General features: G+C 34.4%; 1 protein-coding gene and 1 pseudogene across 1 annotated transcript; both read left to right on the top strand.

The window, feature by feature from the left end:
- Positions 1 to 202: 202 nt before the first annotated feature.
- LOC120147958 lies at positions 203 to 1,578 on the top strand (annotated as a pseudogene).
- A 4,527-nt stretch (positions 1,579 to 6,105) lies between these two features.
- Positions 6,106 to 8,209, top strand: LOC120147959 (glutathione gamma-glutamylcysteinyltransferase 1-like). Its single transcript, XM_039161179.1, has 4 exons — positions 6,106 to 6,403; positions 6,580 to 6,736; positions 7,182 to 7,420; positions 7,907 to 8,209. The coding sequence occupies exons 1-4, from the start codon at positions 6,326 to 6,328 to the stop codon at positions 8,027 to 8,029; spliced, it is 597 nt and encodes a 198-aa protein (XP_039017110.1). The 5' UTR covers positions 6,106 to 6,325; the 3' UTR covers positions 8,030 to 8,209.
- Positions 8,210 to 25,281: the final 17,072 nt, after the last annotated feature.

Raw genomic sequence — 25,281 nt, 5'->3', positions numbered from 1 at the left:
AAAGACCAGTGGCTGGCCTTATCTACACACACCACAATCCGGCACCACCTTTCGTGGTTTAGCGAAGGGTTTTAATTCATTCAAAGAAAAGGAAAAAGGATTGGAGTTGGGTGATGAAGGTGGTGAATCAAATTGTTCCTATTAATTTCAAGTTTTGGTTGCTTCCATATGCAAGAGCTTTCTAAAGTGTTTTTTCTTTGCAGTAATAATTTTGGTAAAGATTTCACAGAAATAGATGGAAATGGCGTTGCAACACGCAATCCATCTTCAGTATTGGATTTCTCCTGTAAAACTGAATAAGTTGAAGCCTTTTTCTTCAAAATTATTTAAGATGCCTTCTGGGTATGTTTGCTCGAACTTTCTTTTTTGTGTTTCTGAATAGAAGTGCAAATTCACCTTTCAAGTTACTAATTGTTGGCTAATGCGGAATCCAGGTTCCATAAGAAATGGGGTAAGAAACATATGGGATGGTGGAAAATTTTGGTAAAAAATTTATGGGACAAGAACCAAGTGACAGTGACGACGACGACGAGTCATCCATGAAAAAGGGTCAGATTGATGATTCCTATCATTTGGATGCTGATGAGCGGCGCGAATGGAGAGCCAAAATTAGGGAAGTTATCAATAAACATCCCGAATTCGAGGGGGAGGTTGACCCTGTTGATAAGTTGAAGAAGATGCAAAAGCTCCTGTCCGATTGTCCATTGGTTGTAGATGAGGATGATCCGGATTGGCCCAAAGATGCCGATGGCTGGGGTTTCAACCTGGATCAATTCTTTGATAAGATCACTGTCAAGAATAACAAGAAGGAAAAAGGTAACGGAGATGATTATGACAGCGAGAAGGAAATAGTATGGCAAGATGATGGACTATATTCGTCCGATTAAAGATATCAAGACTAATCAATGGGAAGAGACTGTATTCAAGGACATTAGTCCTTTAATCATTCCACTACAAAAGGTTAGTTTTCCTTTTTACCAGTCAGTACGACATGTTAATCATCTCCTTTAAAGATATGGATAATTTGCAGGACAAAAGAAAATGAAAGAGTTGGGGACGAGCTGACCAAGGCTGTGAACATCATATGGAATTGCAGGCTGCCTTCACCAAGAGTATGATATCTATTATACCATTGTTTCTGATGTGGTTGCATTTCTTTCGATCGTTGGTACTAATTTATATTTCCTCTTTATCAGTGTGTAGCAGTTGATGCTGTAATAGAGGATGATTTGGTCTCTGCTCTAAATGTCTCAGGTTTCCCAAAAATAATGTTCACTAAAGCTGGGAAAAAATTATACCGCGAGCGAGGTACTTGCTTAAAAGTACCAGTAACAATCTTGGCTTCTTGCCTCCATTTTCTTATTGACTATATGAACCTGTAATCTGTTGCTTGTTCAGCTATTCGAACCGCGGATGAGTTGTCGAAAATGATGGCATTCTTTTATTATGGAGCTGATAAACCACCATGCTTAGATTGCACTGGAGACAGACAAGAGATGATCCCAACAGTTTTCATCAAGAGATAAAACGCAGTTGTCTTGAACTTCTGTTTGAATATTTTGTTGTCCATGAGACTGATTTTATGTAGTAAATGGTGGTTATTATAGTATTGTAAACAAAACCGTTAGGAACATGTTTAGGTTATACTTATTGAAAATGTTACAAGTAAAAGAATTAACCACATTAATTGTATGTTTACCCATCTCCCTGACTAACAGCTCATCTTATTACAGCGCCTAGAAGCTTCTGAAGTACACGTCAAGTGTACATCACCCATCCACAAAACACGCAGCCGTTTTGGAGGTGCCATCTGCAATACAAAAATGTAAGAGAGAACAAAGAATGTAGACCAAAAGTTCCCACCTCACAAGCGTGGGCTGGGCCTACTAAGGCCCTTTTTACCACGAAGCTCTTTACAGAGTCCAATATTTGCCTGATGGGTCAACACTATTTAGTTTGATCCAGGTGTGGCTAAATTGACTTACCAACAACAAACATTAATTAACAACTTTCTTCAACCACCAACCTTCTTCAATATTCACCCTACTTTCAAGACCAGGACTTTTCTAAACAAACTGAAACTACATTGCTCAACACCTGCCAGAAACAGCACCCAAACATTGGAAGGAGACTACCTTTAACTGCGTCCTTAGCTCGTGAAACCGAGCCATGACAAGTGGCTTTGTGAATACATCAGCAATCTGAGGTTGCGCTGGCACATAGCTTACTAGTAGAACATTATCTGACACTTTCACCCTAATGAAATGGACATCCAGATCTACATGTTTGACTTTAGCATGTAGAACCGGATTGGCTGCCAATGCAACTGTGCTGGTATTATCACACCAAATGGTAGGCGAAGAAGCAAGCACGACACCCATATCGCTCAAAACTGCCTTCAACCACATAACTTCTGAAGTAGCCTCAGCCAAACTTCGATACTCTACCTCTGCTGTCGAACGAGAAACAACTCTGTTTTTTGGATGTCCAAGACACCAAATGATCACCTAAAAAGACACAGTGTCTGGAAATCAATATTTTGTCATCGGGATCACTCCCCCAATTGGCATCCGAGAAAGCTTTCAACACACCCAGATCAGTCATGGGCGCAATCCACAATCCGAAATCCAAAGTACCTTTAAGATAACGAAGAATGCTTTTCACCCCAGACCAATGTGCTTCACACGAACTTTGTATAAATTGAGCAACTTTATGCATAGCAAACAAGATATCGGGCCCCGTATGGCACACGTAAAGTAGCGCTCCTACAGCACTACGGTATCGATGAGGATCAACACTGGTACCAGCATTGTGCTTACTGAGTTTCAGAGTGACAGGTATAGGCGTATCAACCGGTTTTGCCGTTGCCATCCTAAACTTTTAAAGCAGCTCCTCCACATATCGTCGTTGGTTTAGAAATATTCCAGTTGAGGTGTGGAAAGCCTCAACACCCAGAAAATAATGAACGAGCCCCAAGTCCTTCAAAGTAAACATACTATTAAGACTGTCAATAACATTCTGAACATGAGCTTCAAAGGAACCTGTGACTAAAATGTCATCAACATAGACAACAACATAAGTAGTCACATCAACATAATTATATACAAACAAGAATTTATCATCACATGAAGACTTAAAACCCAAAATACACGAGTACCCATACAACTTATCAAAATAATTTCGTGGTGCTTGTCGCAAGCCATATAGTGCCTTTTTAAGCTTGCACGCAAGCACTTGAGGAAAGGGTTGTTCGAACCCCTCAGGCTGTTTCATGTACACCTCCTCATGTTGATCCCCATTGAGGAAAGGGTTGTTAACATCCACTTGCAGAACCTGCCACCTACGAGAAATAGCCACAGACAAAAGCACATGTACAGTTGTGAACCGAACGACCTGGCTAAAAGTATCGATAAAATCATAACCCGGTACTTGAGAGTACCCTTTGGCCACAAGTCTAGCCTTGTTTCGGCTAATAGTACCATCCGAATTATACTTTTACTCGAAAGATCCATTTCGCACCAATCATTTTTTTATCAGGTGGTAAGGGAACAAGTTCCCATGTGCCATTATCCAACAGGGCATTATATTCTAACTCCACTGCTTGGAGCCAATTTTTACCTAAGAACATCCTGCACACTGGAGTGTCAACATGAAAAGTATTGTGAACTTTAGGTTTAAAAATACTCGCTTTACTATATGTCACCATGTGATGATTATTTATTGGGCCCGCCACCACAGTCGCTGGACTATGTTGCACCAACTCTATAGGAGCACTGCACGCATTAGAGTGTTCGACAGATTCGTCCTGAACAGCCTCAAGCACAGTGTTTGCATCAACAGGACCTTCCATACTCGGAACTGCATTACCAGCAAAAGAGGGACTGACAGACTCATGACCAGATTCAGACCCAATAGCAGCAGGAGTTTGCGAAGAATGATCGACAGCCCCAGATGCAGGAACAGGACTCGAACACTCATTAGGACTAGCTGGACCACCAGACCGCCCCAACACCGAAAAGGGGACCTGCCAAGCTGACGTATCACCAGGCTTAGCAACCACAAAACCTGACCCAATTGAAGCAAAAGGAAAAACAGATTCGTTAAACCTCACATGCATCGAAATATATATTCTTCTAGTAGAATCCAAGCACTGATAACCATGGTGTTGTGGCGAATAACCAAGAAATACACACGCCTTCGAGCGAAAAACGAACTTATGTTTATTATAGGCTCGCAGGCATGGAAAGAACTGCATGCCAAACACACGAAGAAACTGATAGTCAGGAACCTTTTTATACAGTTTCTGGAATGGCAAGAGATCTCCAAGAATTGTCGTTGGTCACCAAACTGATTCTTTACAAGCGCCTGAAACATAGTAAACGCTTGAAACACATCAGACTTATAACAAAGCAAATAAACCCAAGTATTTCTGCTGTACATATCGACAAAGGATACGTAATATTACCGAGCACCAAATTTCACAGGCACGGGGCCCCAGACGTCAGCTTTCACAAGTTTAAAAGGTTTAGTATAAACCGTAGAAGACTTATTAAAAGAGAGTCTATGGCTTTTGCCCAAACAACAAGTAGTACAAACCTCATTTCCATCAGTTTTCTTCAAATTTTTAAACAAATCAAAAACAACATTCGAGGCAAGGTGCCCTAACCTCCTGTGTCACAATCTGTAAGAGGCATCAACATTGTTATTAAGTATCTCTTTATTGACAGTAACATGGTGAAGCGATTCATTTGAACCCGAGGCAAGCTCAAAGCTATACAACCCATCTTCAAGCTTGCTTTCCAATAGAACCATCCCGAGTAACACAGAGAAACTCAAGATAAACATTGTTATCCCGAGTAAGACAAGAAACTGACATTAAGTTCCTGGTTATCTGAGGAACACAGAGAACATGATCAACTTTTAAAGCACATGAATCAGTAGCTAGAACCGTATCACCAATTTGAGAAATTTGCAGCTTAGAACAATCCCCAAGATATACCTTCCCCTTACCTGTATATCGAGAGGAAGGATCAATCGACTTGTCATACGTGACATGATGAGTTGCACCCGAGTCAGGGACCCACTTTTCTGAGACATTCAAGATTCCTTTAGCAATCAGAGCATTGATCTGGGCCGTGTCCTCATTAACAACATCATCCATAGTGTTGAACCCTGTTGAAGAACTGACAAAATGATTGTAACCAGAATCAGGTGACTCAGAAGAGTATTTACAAACATTAGCTTGTCCATCGGACGATCCATGTTTATAGTTTTTATCGAACCTGTGTCAACACCTATCCACCGGATGACCCAGCTTACCACAAAGCTGGCATTGGTGCCTTGGTCGCCCCCGATAGCGATTGTTACCGGAGTTCTTCTCCCTAGAATCCCCTGACCTACCATCAAAAGAGGAACGCTCTTCACTAGCATATCCCCTGTTAGACTTCAAGTCACCACCACGACGCTTATTATCAAGCCCGGTCATATTGATGCTGGCAGGAACACGGAGCGGAACGTAAATCCTAGATTCAACATCAATGAGAACTGTTATAATATTAGAACGATGATTATCGGTAAATAAATAAATATAATTGAAAAAAATAAAAAATATTAAGATTTACGTGAAAAACTCGAAAAGGAAAAAATCATAGCAATAGAAAAGAATTTCATTAATATAAAAGATTTTGATAAAAAAAAACTTGATTTCTAATATCTATTTATATAAATAGATACTTAATTACAAAAGAAAAATTAAATAAAATAGAAATTTACTTTAATAAAATTTTATACTTTTAATATTTTAATCTGTTGATTTCTAATACTGACCCTTAGTACCTGTAAGGGATATTCACTTTTCAAGATCTGCCGCAAAATCAAAATCTACAAACATTACAACTCCATCTTTAGTTTGTGCAAACTGCAAGCAAACATCACTAGTACCGCAAAGATACCTGAAAATCTATTGGACAATTTTTCAAATTTTTTACCGGGATCCGCCATGTATCTACTCACTAAACCAAGGGTTCGTTTGGTTGGGCCGTTTTTCAATGTTTGGTTCAAGTAAAACAGAAAAATCAAGGGAAAATATTTTACGGTCAACGGAAATCTCAGCCATTCTCACCGTAAAATAACTTACCATTTCGAAAAGGGAAGTCATTTTCCCTTCACAGGCTCCTTCATTTTCCCTTCCCTCTCTCCACACCCAAAATCAGGGTCCGTTTGATTGAGCTTTGATTCCGAGAGATCTTCAGTTTCCTTTCCGGGGAAATCACTGCAAAGAAGAGGTTGAATATAATTAGTATAAATCGAGAAAAATCTAAGCAAAATGAAGATGGCGATGGCTGGTTTGTATAAACGAGTTCTTCCTTCTCCTGCCGTTGATTTCGCTTCCTCCGATGGAAAGGTAACCATTGCTTCTCCACTTTTACTTATCATTTATTTAGGTTTTCTTAATCATTTGCACATTTTTCTTTGATTGTGATTTCCAGTTGAGGAATCGGCAGAACTTGTATGATGCATTTGTGTTTTTAGTGATTTTTTTTTAATATTTTCAGTTGTTGCAATGTATTGGAACTGCAGCAACTTTTCATCAAAGCTATTCAAAACGGGACGTTGGAAGGGTTTTATAGGTTGATATCTTACTTTCAAACACAATCAGAGCCAGCTTACTGTGGACTAGCCAGTCTTTCAATGGTCTTGAATGCCCTTGCTATTGACCCTGGCAGAAAATGGAAGGGTAACTTCTACAACTAAGTGGACATTTTTTTCAGATTGTTTCTGCACTAAAAAGAAGTTTTTTAGATTTTTTCAATAATCAAGTTATTGTTTATCATCAATAAGTGAATGTGTTTGCAATCTAGAGAGCAGGGCAATGCCATTTTCCATGGAATTCTAGGAATTTCAAATTCTCTAAATTTAGTTATGCAAATGATTTTGTAACTTATAAGTGCTCGAATAGTAACGTTTAAGTTTTTATGTCAGTTGGTGTTATAACTATTTGGCCCATATTCACGTCTATTTTTTCTAATCTTTTGAATAGTCTCAACCCTGTCTCCTGTAATGGGAGTAGTGTGTCATTGATCTCTGTCATACTTCCTTGAACGTTTGATCCATGAGTAGCAGAATGCATTTTCTGTCATCTAAAAGTATACACCTGAGCAGTTATAAGTTTCTTTTTGTAGGACCTTGGAGGTGGTTTGATGAATCTATGCTTGATTGTTGTGAGCCTTTGGAAAAAGTTAAAGAGAAAGGAATATCATTTGGCAAGCTTGTATGTTTGGCTCATTGTGCTGGAGCAAAAGTTGAAGCGTTCCGCACAAATCAAAGCTCCTTGGATGACTTTCGTATATTTGTTGTGAGATGTTCCACTTCTGATGAGCGTCATATAATTTCATCATATCACAGGTCAATTTTTAAACAGGTGAGATTCAATTTTATAGTTTATACATTATACTAGGTATGTTTTCTTGTTCTTTCATTTGTGATAATATTATTTAACAGAACGCTCATCAGTTCAAATGCTTGCAGCATTGGATGTAATAATGTCAGAGGCTTCTTTTTGATCCATTTTATATTCTTTTCATGTTGTGACTTGTCACAATGTGTAATGAAGCAATATTGAAAATGATATGGGGAGACAAATTTCATCTTTATATGAGATCAGCTGACTTGATCATTCTTTTAGCATTTTGTATATAATTGCAATTGTCATTGTAAATAATTTGAATCTTATGGCATGTATTTGGTTAATCATTTATTGATGTGTTTTAAGTCTTCCATTTTGATGTAATGTGCCATTCTTTTGACCATGCTATTTATTAACCTAGTGTCAGTATTAAAATCCAAGTGGAGTTTAATCTTGTTACATCTGCTAAGTGGTGGATAACATTGGCTATATTTTTTGCAGACGGGCACTGGTCATTTTTCTCCTCTTGGTGGTTATCATGCTGGAAGGGACATGGCCCTGATTTTAGATGTTGCTCGTTTTAAGTATCCTCCTCATTGGGTCCCTCTGAAACTTCTTTGGTAACAATTTAGCAACAAATATTATCACCAAAACTACACAAGGCCTCTTTCTCTCATCAACAAACTAGTATTTGGTTGACCTTTTTATTTGTGTATTTTTGTTATGCTCTAACAAAGTTTATTCAGGTATAGTTTCTTGATTTTTGGTTTAGTACAGGTGTTAGCAACATGTTTACAGTTTTATTTGGTACAAGTGCGTCTCTTCTGGATGGTATAGTTTCTTGATTTAGGGTTGGATATTATTGTTATTTTAATGTTATAAACCCTTTAATTATACATTTTGACACTATTATTATTATTACAATGTTATGTACTATTGTTGTTTAAATGTGGTGTACTATTAATTAAATGTAAAAAATATTTATAAACTTTTATAATATATTTTTTATAAATTATTAATATTATATCAAATAAACTTACATAATATTAATTATACGTTGAAATTCATTTCTAAAAATACGAATGAATAAGCATCGTGAAGAGTTCAAACCTAAAATAGTGTATTTATAACATAATCACTATAAATTATTAATATTATCTAAAAATTTAGTTTGGTGTACTTATAAAAATACAAATTTTTATAAAATATAATTATATAAAAAATAAAATGAACCTTTAAAACTAAAGTAAAGAATAAAAACATATCGAATATGTATGATTCTTTATTAAAAATAGATTCTGAAAACTTTTTTCAAAAAAAATAAACCAAACAGTGTAAAATATTTTACAATGTATCATCAAAACACTGGAAAATATTTTCTAGAGAATGTTTTCTAAAAATGTAATTCATTTTCCAGATTTCAATTTTCGGAAACTGTTTTCAGTGAAACAAATGTACTTTAACTGTATACGCTAAGCCCTAACGCGTACAAACTATAACATACATCAGAGATCCTACTGCACTAGAATATAGAACATGTGACATGCACTCTAGCTCCACATCTGATTTTGGTGAACGGTCCGATGAAAGTCTAAAGTGAGTTTCCAGCGGAGAACTCACAGGCTTCGCACTTTGCATATTGAAACTGTGAAGAACCTTTTCAATGTACCCCTTTTGACTTAGGTGCAATTTACCTGCTTTTCTGTCTCTTCTAATCTCCATTTCGAGTATCTTCTTCGCAAGACCCAAATCTTTCATCTCAAACTCCTTATTAAGTTGAGTTTTCACATGTCTAATCTCTTCTTTATTGTTTGCAGCTATCAACATATCATCAACATAAAGAAGCATGTATATAGACAAACCATTGCGATTCTTTTTGAAGTAAACACAACTGTCAAAATTGCTTCGCTTAAAACCAAGAGAAATCATAAAAGTGTCAAACCTCTTATACCATTGTCTAGGTGACTACTTAAGTCCATAAAGATATTTTTTTTCAATGAACAAACATGATTCTCATTTCCTGAGACCATGAAACCCTTCGGTTGTTGTATGTAAATGTTTTCTTCAAGTTCACCGTGCAAGAATGTCATTTTCACATCTAACTGCTCAAGCTCAAGGTCTCATATAGCTACTATCCCAAGTAAAGCTCTAATTGAACTATGTTTTACCACCGGAGAAAACACATCATTAAAGTCAATACTAGGGATTTGTCTGAATCCCTTCGCAACCAGCCTTGCCTTGTATCTAGGTTTTTCAACTCCCGAAATTCCTTCCTTCTTTTTGTACACCACTTACATTGAATGGCTCACTTTTCGCTGGGAAGTTTTACTAAATTCCAAGTGTTATTCTTGTTAAGTGACTCTGTTTACTCTTACATTACAATCATCTACTTGTCTGAGTCTTTGCAGTTAATAGCCTCTGAATAAGATGATGGCTCTTAGTCTATATCAGTCTTTCACGACACTTAGGGGTGTACGCAACTAGATCAACCTTTGCGTACCTTTGCGGTACTTGATTTCTCTTCTAGGTTTATTATGTGCAATAGACGATGACGAATCAAATTTTTGTGGATGAGTTCTATTATATACTAGTGTGTCGGATGTGGACCATACTTCAAATTGAATCTCCACCTTTTTCTGTGCGATCTATGATTCCTGTGAATTCTTGGTAGTTTCATTAAGGGGTGATCCTTGCAACATAGCAGATTTATCAAATATCACATCAATGCTAATAACTATCTTTCTAGTTTCAGGACACCACAACTTATAGTTTTTGACTCCTGATTTATATCCTATAAAGATGCACTTTATGGATCTAGGCTCCAATTTACCATTGTTTACATGAGCATATGCAGGACAACCAAATATCTTCAAATCAAAATAATTTGCAGGCTTACCAGACCATACGTCTTGCGGAGTCATTTTGTCAATGGCCATAAAAGGAGACATGTTAATCAGAAAACATGCTAGCGAAGCGATTTTAGCCTAAAATGACTACGGTAAACCAACATTAGAGAGAATGCAACGAACCCTCTCCATTATCATTATATTCATCCGTTCAGCAACACTGTTTTGTTGTGGTGTTTGACGAAATGTCAGGTGTCTCACAATCCCTTCTTTCTTGCATAACTCATTAAATTCTCCATAACAAAATTCTAAACCATTTTCAGTATGAAGACATTTAACTTGTCTTCCAGTCTGTTTCTTAATCATTGTCTTCTAATTATTGAATGTGGCCATCACATCATTTTTTTGCTTCAAGAATAACGATCAAACTTGTAACACCCCAACCCGTACCCGACCCGGATACGAATCCGAGATGTCACATTAACTTTTTAAGACCATATTCTTACAAAATAACAAAAAGATTTGAACTCATATTAAGAAAATATGATCATATATTGTTGAATTGTGTTCGTTATAACCAATTTAAGAAAATATATATTTTTTGAACAGTAAAATACGATATGAACAGAAATGGACAGTGCTACAGTGCTACAATGATTTTCGAAAATGTACATAAAACTCGTAAAAATTTAACCGTTCATTACCATGCATTTAATTTACATAATTACGTTTAAAACGTTACAAAACTCGATCAGAGCATAAATACTTAATTTGCCGACCTTGTTTACATGCCAACCTATTTTAACATACTAATACATACTATTTAATTTACTTCTGATCTGATCTTCAAGGGGAGTTATGTTGTTCTGATGAGCTTATAATGGATCTCTCTGCTTTTCGGTACCTACGTGTAAAACACTTACATTATAAGTCATCGACTTAGTGAGGCATAATAATAATAACAATGAAATATAATAATGATGCCATAATAAGATGAAATGTAATGAATTCATCTAATAAGTTCAATAGGTTCAATAGCCCATGATACAATACTGAGAACCCGAGGTATGTGAGTAATGTGAGGTTGTGCACTATGCTATCACCACAGCTCGTATACATTTGCACCGAAGTGCCACGTAGAATTTGTCCCGGAGGACCACGTAGAAATGAACTGAAGTACCACGTAGAATTGCACCGTAGTGCCATATAATATGTCCCTAAGGAGCACATAGAAATTCCTTAAGAATCATATACATATACCAAGGATCAAGTAGGTGTCTCAAAAGATCTCATACGTGCTCCAAAGAATACATATATGTCCCGAAGGACCACGTAGAATTTGTCCCGAAGGACCACGTAGACCCTCTACTCTTGGCATGCCAACTATACCTATAGTTCTCATCTACATAACATGGGCTTTTACATTTCACGTAGTTTATATCGCGTAGACAAACTTCTTACCTTTATCACATAGCTCATACAATATTTTTATGTAATCATATAACTCCATGCTGCATAACTTGTCTCGCATTTTCATGTAATCACATAGAATGATATGTAATACATAAATCAGGTAAAACGATGCATATAACACACATAACATATGATCATAGTCATGTACACATAGAAGTCATATTAGTCACATATTAGTATTCATGAAATCATGAATTCAGAACATTGAAAATAGACTCATCGCAAGTCTAATTTCCATATAATCATTTACTATAATAATATGCACTCACCTATATCTCTTTGCCTTTTCCTCGATCGATCTTACTTGTCACTTGTTCTAGAACTTGTTTAGGCTCAATATCTACATAAATATAATTTTCAAGACAATTATAAGAATCCTAAACCTTATAATTTGATACTAATAACTCGAACTAATTTAATGACCCAAAAATTCAGTTTTCCTTTAGGGGTGTACCGATACACTATGGATGCATCGATACCCAAATTAGGTTCAAAATTTCCATGCATCGATGCACCCCTTAATGCATCGATGCACCTTCAAATTTTGTCTTAGTGCATCGGTGCCTATTCATAGTGCATCGATGCACATGTCAATAATAAATTGGTTTCACCCGAAAATTCCACAACTTTTCATTAAATTTCCTCATATAAAACTCCTTTCATACCACTAACTCAACTACAACCATTTTAACTAACTTTTATCATTCCAACACTTTAGAATTTCCCATATCTCATTCAAATTCTTAAAACTAAGAATCATACCAAAATTTCCATGTAATCCAAACTTATTTCTAACACTTATAACTTATTATTCACACCCATGACAAGTCAATTTCAACTTCTAAATCCATTTATACATCCTTATTCAAAATTTCACTTATCTACTTCCCATCTTTAATCCTTCATAACTTACAAATCTTTGAGTTTTTATAACCTTTTTCATCTCCATCATCTTTCCTAAAGCTTCATGAATCAAAACCATACTTTAATTTGAAGGATTAATCAAAAGAAATCCAACTTACCTTGGCTTGGGTGCTTCACGGTTGTGAGAAGAAGATGAAAATGAGAAATCTCTAGAAACTTTTGTTTCCTAAAAATGGGTTACACGTGGGTTATAAAATACCCACCACCCATATTTAATTATTTTCTTGATAAAAGACCCATTTACCCTCTTAACTTCTCATTATTTGCTAATTCATCCTACATGAAATATTTCCATTAAATCTTTCAACTTTTCAATTTATTTACTTTGATCATTGAAATTTTAAAATTTTACACTTTAATCACTAACCCGGTATTGAGGATGTTACAAAACTTTTCTATAATAATCATCAATGATTGTCAACATGTAGTTTGTACCTCCATGAGAGAATACTCTAGACGATCCCCATAGATCAATATGAATGTAATCTAGCGTACTTTTCATATTGTGAATCCCTTTGGTAAACCGCACTCTCCTCTATTTGCCAAATACGCAGTGTTCATAAAATTCTAGCTTGTAAATTCCTTGACTATCAAGGAGACCTCTTTTACTCAACTCTGACATGCCAAGTTCACTCATGTGCCCTAGGCGCATATGCCAAAGCTTAGTTACATCTTCCTCTTAAAGTGCAGATGATGCAACAACAATATCACCAGTAATCGTAAACCCCTTGAGAACGTACAACCTTTCATTCTTTTTCTTTGCCTTCATCACAACAAGCGAACCCTTGCTAACCTTTAAAACTCCACCTTCTCCGGAGTACTTATACCCTTTTGTGTCAAGAGTACTTAGCAAGATCAGGTTACACTTCAAATCTGGAACGTGACGAACATCACTCAAGGTTCTGACAATTCCATCATGCATATTGACTTTGACACTGCCAATTCCTGTAATCTTACAAGATGCATTATTACCCATCAATACAATACCTACTGACACAACTTTATAGGTTACAAACCATTCACGGTTAGGAAACATGTGATAGGTACACCCAGAATCAAGGATCCACTCCTCGCTCGCCTTCACATTGTCATCAGAAACCACTAGGAGTTTGCATTCAACATCTTTTGCAACATCCGCAACACTAGGTCTCTCTACGGACTGTTCTTTAGCCTCTCTCTTTATCTTATTCTACAACTTGTAACACTCTGTTTTAATATGACCTTTGTTTTTACAAAAGTGACAAGTTTTACCCTGGTTGGAAGATTTTGATATGTCCATTCCTTTACTACCAGAAGAACGCTCATATTTTCTTCCACGGTCAGAGCTAGTTGATCCATGTACCACAAGACCCTCTGCTTGGGGCTCGAAACTAAATACAAGATGTTTCATCTTGTCGAACGAGTGTAGGACATTATAAACCTCTTCAAGAACGAGAGTTTCACGACTGTACAATATTATGTCTATGAAAGATAAGTAGGAAGAAGGCGTCAAACATAGGAGGATCATTCCTAAGTCTTCTTGATCATACTTCACTTCAAAGGTCTCTAGATCATAGACAATTTCCTTGAATGTGGTCATGTACTCTTCAAGAGACAAACCGTTCGCCAACTTAAGTGAATAAAGACGTTGCTTTAGGTGCAACTTGTTGGTCAATGATTTCTGCATGTAAAGTTGCTCCAATTTCGCCCATAAAGATGCAACTGTTTTTTCTTTCAACACATTCTGCAAAATTTGATTTGATAAGTGTAAACGCATCTGAGAAAGAACTTTACAATCCTTACGCTTTTTCTCATTCGTCCATTGTGTTTCTGGCTTCTCATCAAATCATTTTTTTACATCTTCGAAATCTAACTGTGAAAGAACATCCCGAATCTTTACCTGCCATAGCGAAAACTTGGTGCTTCAATCCAACAACGAAATATCATACTTCATTATTGTCATATCTTGAGTCCAAAGCTCTAATACCAGTTTGTTATAATATCGGAACGATGATTATTGGAAAACAAATAAACATGATCAAAAAAGAAAAGAAAAGAACATCATGATTTACGCGGAAAACCCAAAAAGGGAAAAACCACAGGCAGATGAGAAGAATTTCACTAATATGAAAGAAGAAAATACAAGAAGATTTTGGTGAAAGAAAAACTTGATCTCTAACCCTGGCCCTTAGTATCTATTTATAGGGATAAATACTTGATTACAAAGGAAAACTAAATAAAGTAGAAATCTACTTTAATAAAGTTTTATACTTTTAATTAAATTGAATTTCCTACTTTTCCAATATTTATATATTAATTAATTTGTGCCACTTTGAATTCGAGTTAAACTCTAACAAGAACCGAGGTAACCGTCTCAAACGTATAGGCCTCTTGACTAACCGTAATCGTCGCCACAAACAGTTTAAACTCAACTGGGACACCGTTGAGAAAGGTTGCAATCTGTTGGGCTTCGAAACCGGACTGCCACTTGCGGCGAGAAGGTCACAGATCCTTTTGATCTGAGCCGACAATAGAGCCCAACAATCTTAGACGTTGTAAGCTTAAAATAAAGTCAAAGAACCATCTTCCATATCTTAGCAGACGATTCAGCACCCACAAGCTAAGGTAGAATTGGCGGGCTGATCATTGATAACAACCACGAAACCAGAGAACTATCTTACTTTCTATGCACACGATACGCTGGATTCACCATCCGCTCACTATTGTCACCCAAAATCGTCTATGCAGGAACATGTAATGTTTCATCAAGAAGATATTCCAAATCATGACCCCGTATCATCAAGATTACTTGTTGATTCCAGAGCAAAAAGTTATGCTCATCCAAACGAATGTTGACATACTTATTTGCAAACGACACCTCAATAGAGTGATCACCAGTCATCGAACCACAGATTTCACCAGCAAAATACCCAATAGCGGGGAAAGTAGTCATGACAAGATAACAAACATAAACCAAACAAAGAAAATAGAAAGCAGAGGAAAACGGAAAGACCCAACAAATTCTCCACAGGCACTTGAATCGCTAGACAACTGATACTATATTGAAAATGTTATAAGTAAAAGAATTAACCACAATAATTGTATGTTTACCCATCTCCAAGACTGACGGCTCATCTGATTACAGCGCCTAGAAGCTTCTGAAGTAAACGTCAAGTGTACATCACCCATCTACAAAACACGTAGCCGTTTTGGAGGTGCCATCTGCGATACAAAAATGTAAGAGAGAACAAAGAATGTAAGCCAAAAGTTACTAAGGCCCTTTTTACCACAAAGCTCATTATATAGTCCAATATTAGCCTGATGGGTCAACACTATTTAGTTTGACCTAGGTGTGGCTAAATTGACTTACCAACAATAAACCGTAAACAGTTACAACAAACAGCAATTAACAACTTTCTTCAACCATCAACCTTCTTCAATAATACTGAGGTGACGTTTGGTTAGATGGAATCCCTTGGAATTGGAGGGAATTGGGATCCAATTTCACCACTTTCTCATGTTTGGTTAAAGTTTTCTAAGAGAATTGAAATCCCTCATGGCTTCAACTTTCCGTCAAATAAGGGAAAGTGAATTATATCCAAGAATGGATGGATTGAAATTTGACCATACTATTCTCATCAATCTTTTGGTAACTTATTCATATATTGAATAAAAATATTTTTTTATTATTTCGGGTCGGGTCAGGTTTCTAATTCATATATTCGGGTCGGGTCGGTTTTGTAAGTGTGATATTCAGGTCGGGTCGAGTTCGGGTTTAGGGTGAAAATACCCAACCCGAAAATATATATAATTTTACCTTATATATTTAGGAATAATTACAATAATACACCTCTCTATATATATTTTTTCAATTAAGTGTTTTATTGAATAAAAATAATTTTTTATTATTTCGGGTCGGGTGAAACTTTATTTTGTTCTGGTCGGATCGGGTTTTTTAAGTGTGATATTCAGGTCGAGTCGGGTTGGGTTCGAGTTTAGGGTGAAAAAACCGGATCGACCCGAAAAATATATATAATTTTATCTTATATATTTAGGAATAATTACAATAATACCCATCTATATATAATTTTTTCAATTAAGTCAATGTTTTTATTGAATAAAAATAATTTTTTTATTATTTTGTGTCGTGTCAGGTCGAGTTTCTAATTTATATATTGAATAAAAATAGTTCTTGGTATATTTTTTTGTAACTAATTAACATACTCCGATTGGAATGTATCGAAATATTACTCTATCTTTTGGTAACTTATTAACATATTTTGATTGCGATGATTTTAACTTATGATGTTTATTAGCATGATTTTTATAATTTATTAAAATGAATAATCAATCAATAAAATAAAAATTTAATATTTTTTAATTTTTTATAATATATTATTACATGTAAGTTGTAAAACAAACTAAAATAAAGCAAAAAAAAACAAGAAGGGTAAGTCTGTCATTTTACATTACTGAAATCAAATTCATCTGACAAGTCTGCGAACCAAACAGAATATGAAATTGGATTCCAATTCTTGACAGATTCCAATTCCTGACAGGTTCTAATTCCTTCACAGATTTCAATTCCCTCATAAACATTCTAGCGAATTAAACGTCACATGAAGGTTTCTAGTTATTGCAATGATCCCATGTCCATAAATATTCAGTCTTGTTAATTTATTATAAATATTCAGTCTTGTTAATTTATTATAAATATTCAGTGAGCCTTGCTTTCATTGATCTACTGCAATTGTTTGTTTACGATGTTCGAAGCTTCCCCCTCCAAAAATACTTCTCTCCAGCCTTTTTATACCGCCAGCTTGATTCCTTCGGTGAAAGCCGCAGCTTCTACAAAGCTTGCATACTGCATGGCACTGACTGGACGTGCATGGCAAGCCACCAATTGCCTAGTGTGATCACAAACTACAACCCTAAGCGTCCCATGTCCCGTAGCCATCACGAAAGCTCCATCGACGTTGATTTTAATAACTCCTGCAGGCGGTTTCATCCAGCGCGGAGTATTTCTAACCAAGGCAGACCTGGGATGAGAGACGTGGATGTGAGACCCCTATACAATTGCCGAGCAGTATCCACAATCAAGAAAGCCGGTTGGAATATGTTCTCGTGTACCAAAGTATCCCTTTGATTCCAGATAAATTCATTAAAATCAAGCACCTCCAAAGCATTTTAGTATAACAGGTTAATGTCCAATTATGCTCTGAAACATAAATATTCAAAGCAAGTGAGAAAGGTTGAATGTGACTTTTTAGAATGCTCATCAAAGCCCTTCCATCCAGACAAGCTTTGCCATTTCCATATTGTTTTAGAACATTCATTTTGCAGTGACTGTAATTTTCTCTTATTTCTATGTAATGAGAAAGATCATTTCATTATTTCTATGTTATTGCATTCCTTTAAATAACCCTTTTTTTGAACCATTTGTCTCGACTCGACTAACTGCTCATAGCAGGGATGCTGTTCGGTTTTATCCGAAAGGTTCCTCATCATCTTTAATAGACGTAAAGCTACTCTACACGATATTTCATTTGATGTTTTTATGTTCCATTGTTCTAATGAGTGGGGAAAAAAAACTAAAAAGAGATCAATATAAAAAAAATCAAATCCAAAACCCATATCCATGGTTTTCAGAACCGGACCGATTAGCGAACCGGTCATGCTACCGGTTCACTGGTTCAACCGGTCGAACCGGTCCGACCGGTCAGAAGAACCGGACGACGTCATAATTATTTAAAAAATTAAATACAAAATACAAAAAATATTTAATAAAAAATAATTTTTTATATCACAAGTCATATTCAAAGCAAGTCATAACATATATAAGTTAAAAACCATAAAATCAAGTGAAATTGTAATACCCCAAAAATTTAGATAATGACCAAAATGTAAATTTTGGAAGTTTGATGGCCAAAGTATAAAATTTGGGAAAAAGTTTAGGGAATTAAGTGATAATTTCCTAAAAAGAATTTTATTCTATAAATAGATGGTTTACTCTTGGGAGTGGAGTTTTATAGAAATCATATTGTTGGATTTGGAATTTAGTAAAGAAAGAGTTAAAGCCGGTAAGAAATCGGTAAATTCCGATCGAATTGGAATTTTACAAAAATTTGAAGGATGTTATAAAATTGTTGGAAATATTATTTTAATATTTTATATCAGAGAAATATGGTCTGGAAATGTGCAAATTTCCAGATTTAACCGAAACTGTGAAATTTAGTGACTAAAACGTAAGTTTTGAAAATTTCAGGGCATTTTCGTAGGTCAAAGTCAAATTAAATTATATTTGACTTTGTAATATCAGATGGCTTGGTTTTATGGTGATTTTGGAGATTCATTAAGGGTGTTTTGGTCTTATCATAATTAAATGAATAATATATTCATTTAAAGTGGAATGAAATGTAAATTAAGATGACATTTCAACCAAATGTGTTCATCTTCTCCTCCAAAAGCTGCGTGGGTTTCTTCAAAGGTAAGAGATCTTCAACTCATGTTTCAAGCAATTTCTTTAGGATTATGAGTATGATGAAAATAGAAAATGGTTATTTGCGAAAAACGCTATCATTTAATATCAATATTGCATGATAATCTTGCTTGATTCAAATATCCCCAAATCTGGAAATTTGGTTTTATACTATGGTTGTTAACTTGATGATGATTATTGATGATTTTGAGGTTGTAAGAATTGATGAAGAACACAAGGACGAGATTAAAGAAAAACAGTGTAGATTTTGGGAATTACAGTAGGTTCGAAAATTCACTAGAAAATATATAAAAATAATTTGGAGGTTATTTTTATATATTGTGTTCATATATGGATCTAGTTTCGTTTAAAATAAACGGGGATCAATTTCAAATTGTATACAAATAGATATGAATTGTTAACTGAGGAAAGGTCAGAAAAGTCGGACAGCAGAATTCTGTAACAAAACAGATTCTGTTGGTGAACTTTGAAAATTGACCATAAATTGTACAGAATGAATTAGAATGATTTATTTATATGGATAGATTTGTATTCGAGTCTAGTTTTCAATGAAAAAAACGGAATTAAATTACAGTGTGTGTATCAATACAGTTTAATGATTCTTTAAAGGTAGTACGAGTTGTCTGAATTCTGGAAAATTGATGGGTTATTGTGTAAGTGTTATATAATAGATGTACTATGCTGGAATTGTTGTTTGAGAATTGAAATGAGTGTTAAATGTGAAATTGATTATTTTGGGAAGATTGAAATGATTGGTGATTTAAGTACAACAATTGCATAGTTGGGATACGTAAATGTATTTATGCTTTTGTAAAAGCATTTGAATGGAAATAATTTCAATGTTAGAATTATTGGTATTAAGAATTTAAGTGGTAAAATGGTGAAGACCATTTTGAGTAAATGGAAAAGTTGGTTCCAATGTTATAAGGAATAATTAAGAGTTAAATATTTTGATAGATGATGAATTTCAAATATAGTATGGAGATATGGTGGAATGTATTTATGTTAGTAAAATACTAACATATGGATTATTATGAATTGATGATTTATACAGATTGTGATTGATTTGTAATCGAAGAAAATCAAATATAAAAGGGCTTATGGTGAACAATAGTGAGGCTTATATATTTTGAAAGACATAAAGTGTCAAGGTGAGTGCAATACATGCATGAAATTATACATGGATGTTTTATACATCATAAGGAAGACTTACGGTAAGTCGACCTTGTTTATATCGACATGATTTTATATCATTTTTTATAAATTGACATTGAGATGTCAGAGGATGAAATTAAAATGCATTGATCATGAAAACAAAATGTGATATTTTACCATGAATGTTTTCGGGTATGAACTGCCCAATGTTAAATTTGATAATATACTTTGCCATGGATGGATCGAATAAAATAGACTATATGCCCAAGTAAGTCATTGAGGGACAGGGTATAGTTGGCATGCCATAGAGTATAGCAGTTGCAGGTTTATATTAGCACTATAGTGTGTAAGGACACTAAATGCAGGTTTATATCCGGATTAGCACTATAGCGTAAGCTTAGTGTAGGTGGTGGGCACGACCTTATGTGTATTGTCCGGATTAGCACTATGGCGTAAGCTTAGTGCAGGTTTAGCACTACGGTGCAGGTATTTTACTCGTATACCCAGGGTCCTTAGGGTGTTATATTGGGCTATTGTCTATGGTTTATTGACTATGGATTATGTTTTATTGGTTAATAATAGTAACCATGCAAATAAGCTTATGAGCTTACGGAATAATGGCAAGTATATTGGGAAAAAAAATAAGCTTACGAGCTTATGGAATTTTAAATGGTAAGTATTTTGGTAAAAATAAGCTTATGAGCTTATGGGATAAAAGGTAAGAAATTTATATTATATTGATCATGGTAAAATATTGAAGATGCTATTAGCATGGTTTTATGGCATTGGATTTGAAATCTAAATTTATGCATGAATTGTATTGCACTATATATTGTTTTAATTACCTCACTAAGTTTATACTTAGCGTGTGATGATTTTCACGCGTAGGTAAAAAGCAAAGAATAAGAATAAAGAGTTCAGAACGACATCAAGCATCGAGAGGTATATTTCAATATCAATAAGACATCCTATTGTGAAATTTGATTTTAGATAGTGTCATGTAATTTGGAAATGTTTAATTTAATTATTGAGTAAATTTTTGGAAATTTTTATAGTGATGAAAGGTTAATTTTTATGAGTTTTATATGTAAATTTTCGTAAGTTACTGTATCATGAACAGTAACCCCGTTTTAAACCAAAATTTTCAGTATGAAAAAGGGGTACCGATTCCCCTGCTACAGGGAATCGATTCCCCCACTGTTCACTGTTCACTGTTCACTATTCGGGTACTATTCACTATTCATAATTAAAAATATTTTGAATTAAATTGGTTATAACGAAACGTAATTTTTATGATATTATAATTTTATAATATCATTTACTATTTTAAGAAAATAAATTTTAAATTGCTTTCGAATCGTAAAATGGTTTTAGAAAATACGGGTGACATCCGTAATCTGTATAGGTATAAATATACAGGTTACGGGTGTTATATTTATTAGCATCAGAGCTACAGGTTTAGCCGATTCTAGGACTAAACCGAGGTTGATTTTGAGTTAAAAAAGTGTATACATGCCACTAGAATGTCAAAAGTTACTGATATTTGTATATATACTGTGATGATGTTTATTGGGAGTAAAGTTACTTTTAATAATGTATGATGATTTTGACTATGTTCATATGTTGAAATTAATGACAAAGGTAATAAAGTCGAAATGTTGAAAAGAAAGTCGAGATTGAAATCGACTAAAAAGGGAACCGACATGACTTATTTAAAACACCTTAGAAGGGTGGATGTTATAAAGGATTTTTCTCCATTTTTGTGGAAAGAATCGATTAAAAAATTTGGATGACTTACAAGAAAAGTCGAATCGGATGAGGATCCAGAGTAGATTTCTGAATCTAGTGATGATTCTGAGGTTCTTCAGGTAAGCTTAAATAAGTGAGAAATATTTAAGCTATGCAATAAATTGTTAAAAGCATTGTTGATTTGAGCAAGAGGAAATACATAAGCGGTAATATGATTTCCGCTAAATGTTTAAAGAAAGTTGAATTATTAGTAAATCAAATGGTTATGAGTTGGTTTGAAAATGGATATCAAGTCCATAAAATTGGATAGAGTTACCTTGTGAAGGTAAATATGTGAAAATGGATTGTCCAACTTTCCATGCTACAATGAATTATGGAATTATAAAGTAGAAATATTCAATTCTACTTGATATCGAGTGATATTATAACGGAAAACCCATAGGTCATGGTCATGGTCATGGTCACGGTCACGGTCATGATACAAGGGTTAGAAGGACAAATAGTAAATGTCTGATAAAGATTCAGAAGCTTATGTTATTGATGAATCTGATGGGATTATCATTAACGAGTTTTAGACCATTTTGATCATAAGTTGGTGGTCTCTGTAATAAAGTTGGGTCAATGGTCACAAGAAGCGATTAATTTTAAAAAAAGAGAGCAGAGAAATTAAAAATTTTAATGATTGATGAAAAAGTGAAATCATCACTAATGTGATATCAACAATGGTTACGATTAAGATGATGTAAAAAGGATGAATAGCTTTTTTAGCTAAGGTGATAGATACTCAAGTATCTAAAGTAAGATTATATGTTATTTCCATAACTTAGGAATTTCCATAAGTCTTTTTAGATTTATTATTATGGGTTACCTCCAGATTGAGAGGTAGAATTCAATATTGATGGTTATCAAGACATTAATCTTGTAACTATGGGTTCATATCGAATGATTTCGATTGAGCTAAGAGAATAAAGAACTAATGCAAGAATTGATAGATGAAGGATGCATTAGACTGAATATTTTATACCTTGGGGTAAACAGGTATTGGTTATAAAAAAAATGGATATATGCAACTATGCATAGATTATTGAAAAGATTATTGATAGTTAAACAAAGTAACTATCAGAAACAAATATCCTATTTTGAGTATTGATGACTTGTTTATCAGCTTAAAAGGAGCAATAATGTTTCTAAAATTGATATTCGAATGGGATATCACCGGTTAAATTTTAAAGAGGAAGATGTTCTAAAGATAGTTTTCAAGAAACGGTATAGACACTACGAGTTCGTAGTAAAGCCGTTTGGTTTGAAAAAGGCTCAGGTAGCATTCATAGACTTGATGAATCAAGTATTTCAATTTTACTTGGATTAATTTGAGGTGGTTGTATTGATGACATTCGAGTATACTCGAATACAAAGATAGAGCATGATGCTTATCTTCGTACTGTATTCGAAATACTTAAGGATAAAAAGGTATATACTAAACTGTCAAAGAGTGAGTTTTGGCTATCAGAAGTTGATTTTCTTAGTCATGTTGTCTCGGCATTTGGCACAAGAGCTAAAAAATATATATATTATAAGAAGAAGAAAAAAAAAGAAAAAATAGAAGAAAAAAAATATAGAAAAAGAAAATGAAAACGAAGAAGAAAAAAATGAAAACGAGAAAGAAAAGAAAAAGAGAAAAAAATGAGAGATGAAAAAAAATATTTCACTTGTGGAAAAAAAATGCGAGACTAAAGACTTTGAAGCCAACTTTGATGGAAATTATTGAGGAAGAATTTGTATTCCTCATAATGATGAGTTGAAGAAATATATTCTTTCTAAGGCACATTATAGTCTACTGACTATGCATACAAGTGGGAACGAAATGTATCAGGATGTAAAGAGTTATTTTGGTGGCCAGGTATGAAAAGAAGTATTACTGAGTTTGTTGTTACATGTTTGACATGTCAACAAATAAAAGCTGAGAATCAAGTGCTTTCGGAATTATTACAACTGATTTCTATTCCAAAGTGGAAGTAGTAAAGAGTCACTATGGATTTTGTTAGAAGACTACCTTTGACATCAAATAAAAAGGATTCCATTTGGGTGATAGTGACCGGTTAAATAAATCGGCACATTTTATTCCGATGTGAATGGATTATGCATTGGATAAATATACAGAGTTGTATATCAAGGAGATAATTCGACTACATGGAATGTCAGTTTCCATTATATCTGACAGAGATCCAAAGTTCACTTTAAGACTTTGGAAATATTTGCATAAAGTGTTGGGTATTTGATTTAATTTCAGTATGATCTTTAATCCACAGACGGATGGTAAAAAAAAATCTATTCAGATATTAAAAGATATGCTGAGAGCATGTATGATTGATTCTAAGGAATCATGGGAAAAGAAAAGTAATTGTTTTTAGTAGAATTTTTCTACAATGGCATTATTAAATTAAGCATCAAGATAACTCCGTGTGAAGTTTCATATGGGAGAAAATGTCGAACACCATTGAATGGGTTCAAATTAAAAGATTGAAATTTTGTTGGCCTAGATTTATTGAAAGAGGTTTATGATAAAGTACAGATAATTCAAGAAAATCTCAAGATGATATGTAATTGGCAAAAGTCTTATGCAGACTTGAATTTTATGAAGGTGATAAAGTAGTTCTCAAGGTATCATTTTGGAAAAAAAAATATTATGCGCTCAAAAAGGCAAAGAAGAACTAAGCTTAAGATTCATTGGATCTTATGAGATAAAAAAAAATTAGACTGATGGATTATCAGTTAGCATTTATTATGGAGGTAATGGAGAACCAGAGTTAGACAAAGTACATAATGTTTTTCATGTGTTGATGCTTAGAAAGTATCGATTGGATATTTCATATGTCATTTAATCAGAGGAAATTAAGATACAAACGGATTTGATTATAAAGAAAAACCAGTTCGGATATTAGCTCGAGAAATCAAAGAACTGCGTAACAAGATGATTTCTCTAGTTAAAGTGATTCAGAAAAATCATAATATAGAGGACGTTACTTGGGATAGAGAGGATGATATGAGAATGTGTAGATATTTTTAAATCAGATTGAAGAATTTGATTAAACAAGTTCAAAATATAATAATGTGCATGATTTTTACAAAATTCTCAAAGTAAATAAAAAAATTTGGAATTCAAGAAGTTGACAGAAGAGGTTTTTGTATGAGACGAGATTATGTCTTACCAATTCGTACAACCCTAAATTAGGGTTATGAATCTACAATAG

Source organism: Hibiscus syriacus, unplaced genomic scaffold (assembly GCF_006381635.1).
Source record: "Hibiscus syriacus cultivar Baekdansim isolate YM2019G1 unplaced genomic scaffold, ASM638163v2 tig00110945_pilon, whole genome shotgun sequence".
Lineage (NCBI taxonomy): Eukaryota > Viridiplantae > Streptophyta > Magnoliopsida > Malvales > Malvaceae > Hibiscus > Hibiscus syriacus.
Note: the sequence above shows the minus strand (reverse complement) of the source record. Positions and strands in the feature narration are given on the sequence as shown.

What these genes read in the sequence shown, in the direction of transcription:
- LOC120147959 (XM_039161179.1), top strand. Translation starts at nt 6,326, where the DNA reads ATGAAGATGGCGATGGCTGGTTTGTATAAACGAGTTCTTCCTTCTCCT. An exon ending in CCCTGGCAGAAAATGGAAGG is followed by an intron (nt 6,737 to 7,181) that starts GTAACTTCTACA and finishes TTCTTTTTGTAG; the next exon opens with GACCTTGGAGGTGGTTTGAT. An exon ending in ACAGGTCAATTTTTAAACAG is followed by an intron (nt 7,421 to 7,906) that starts GTGAGATTCAAT and finishes TATTTTTTGCAG; the next exon opens with ACGGGCACTGGTCATTTTTC.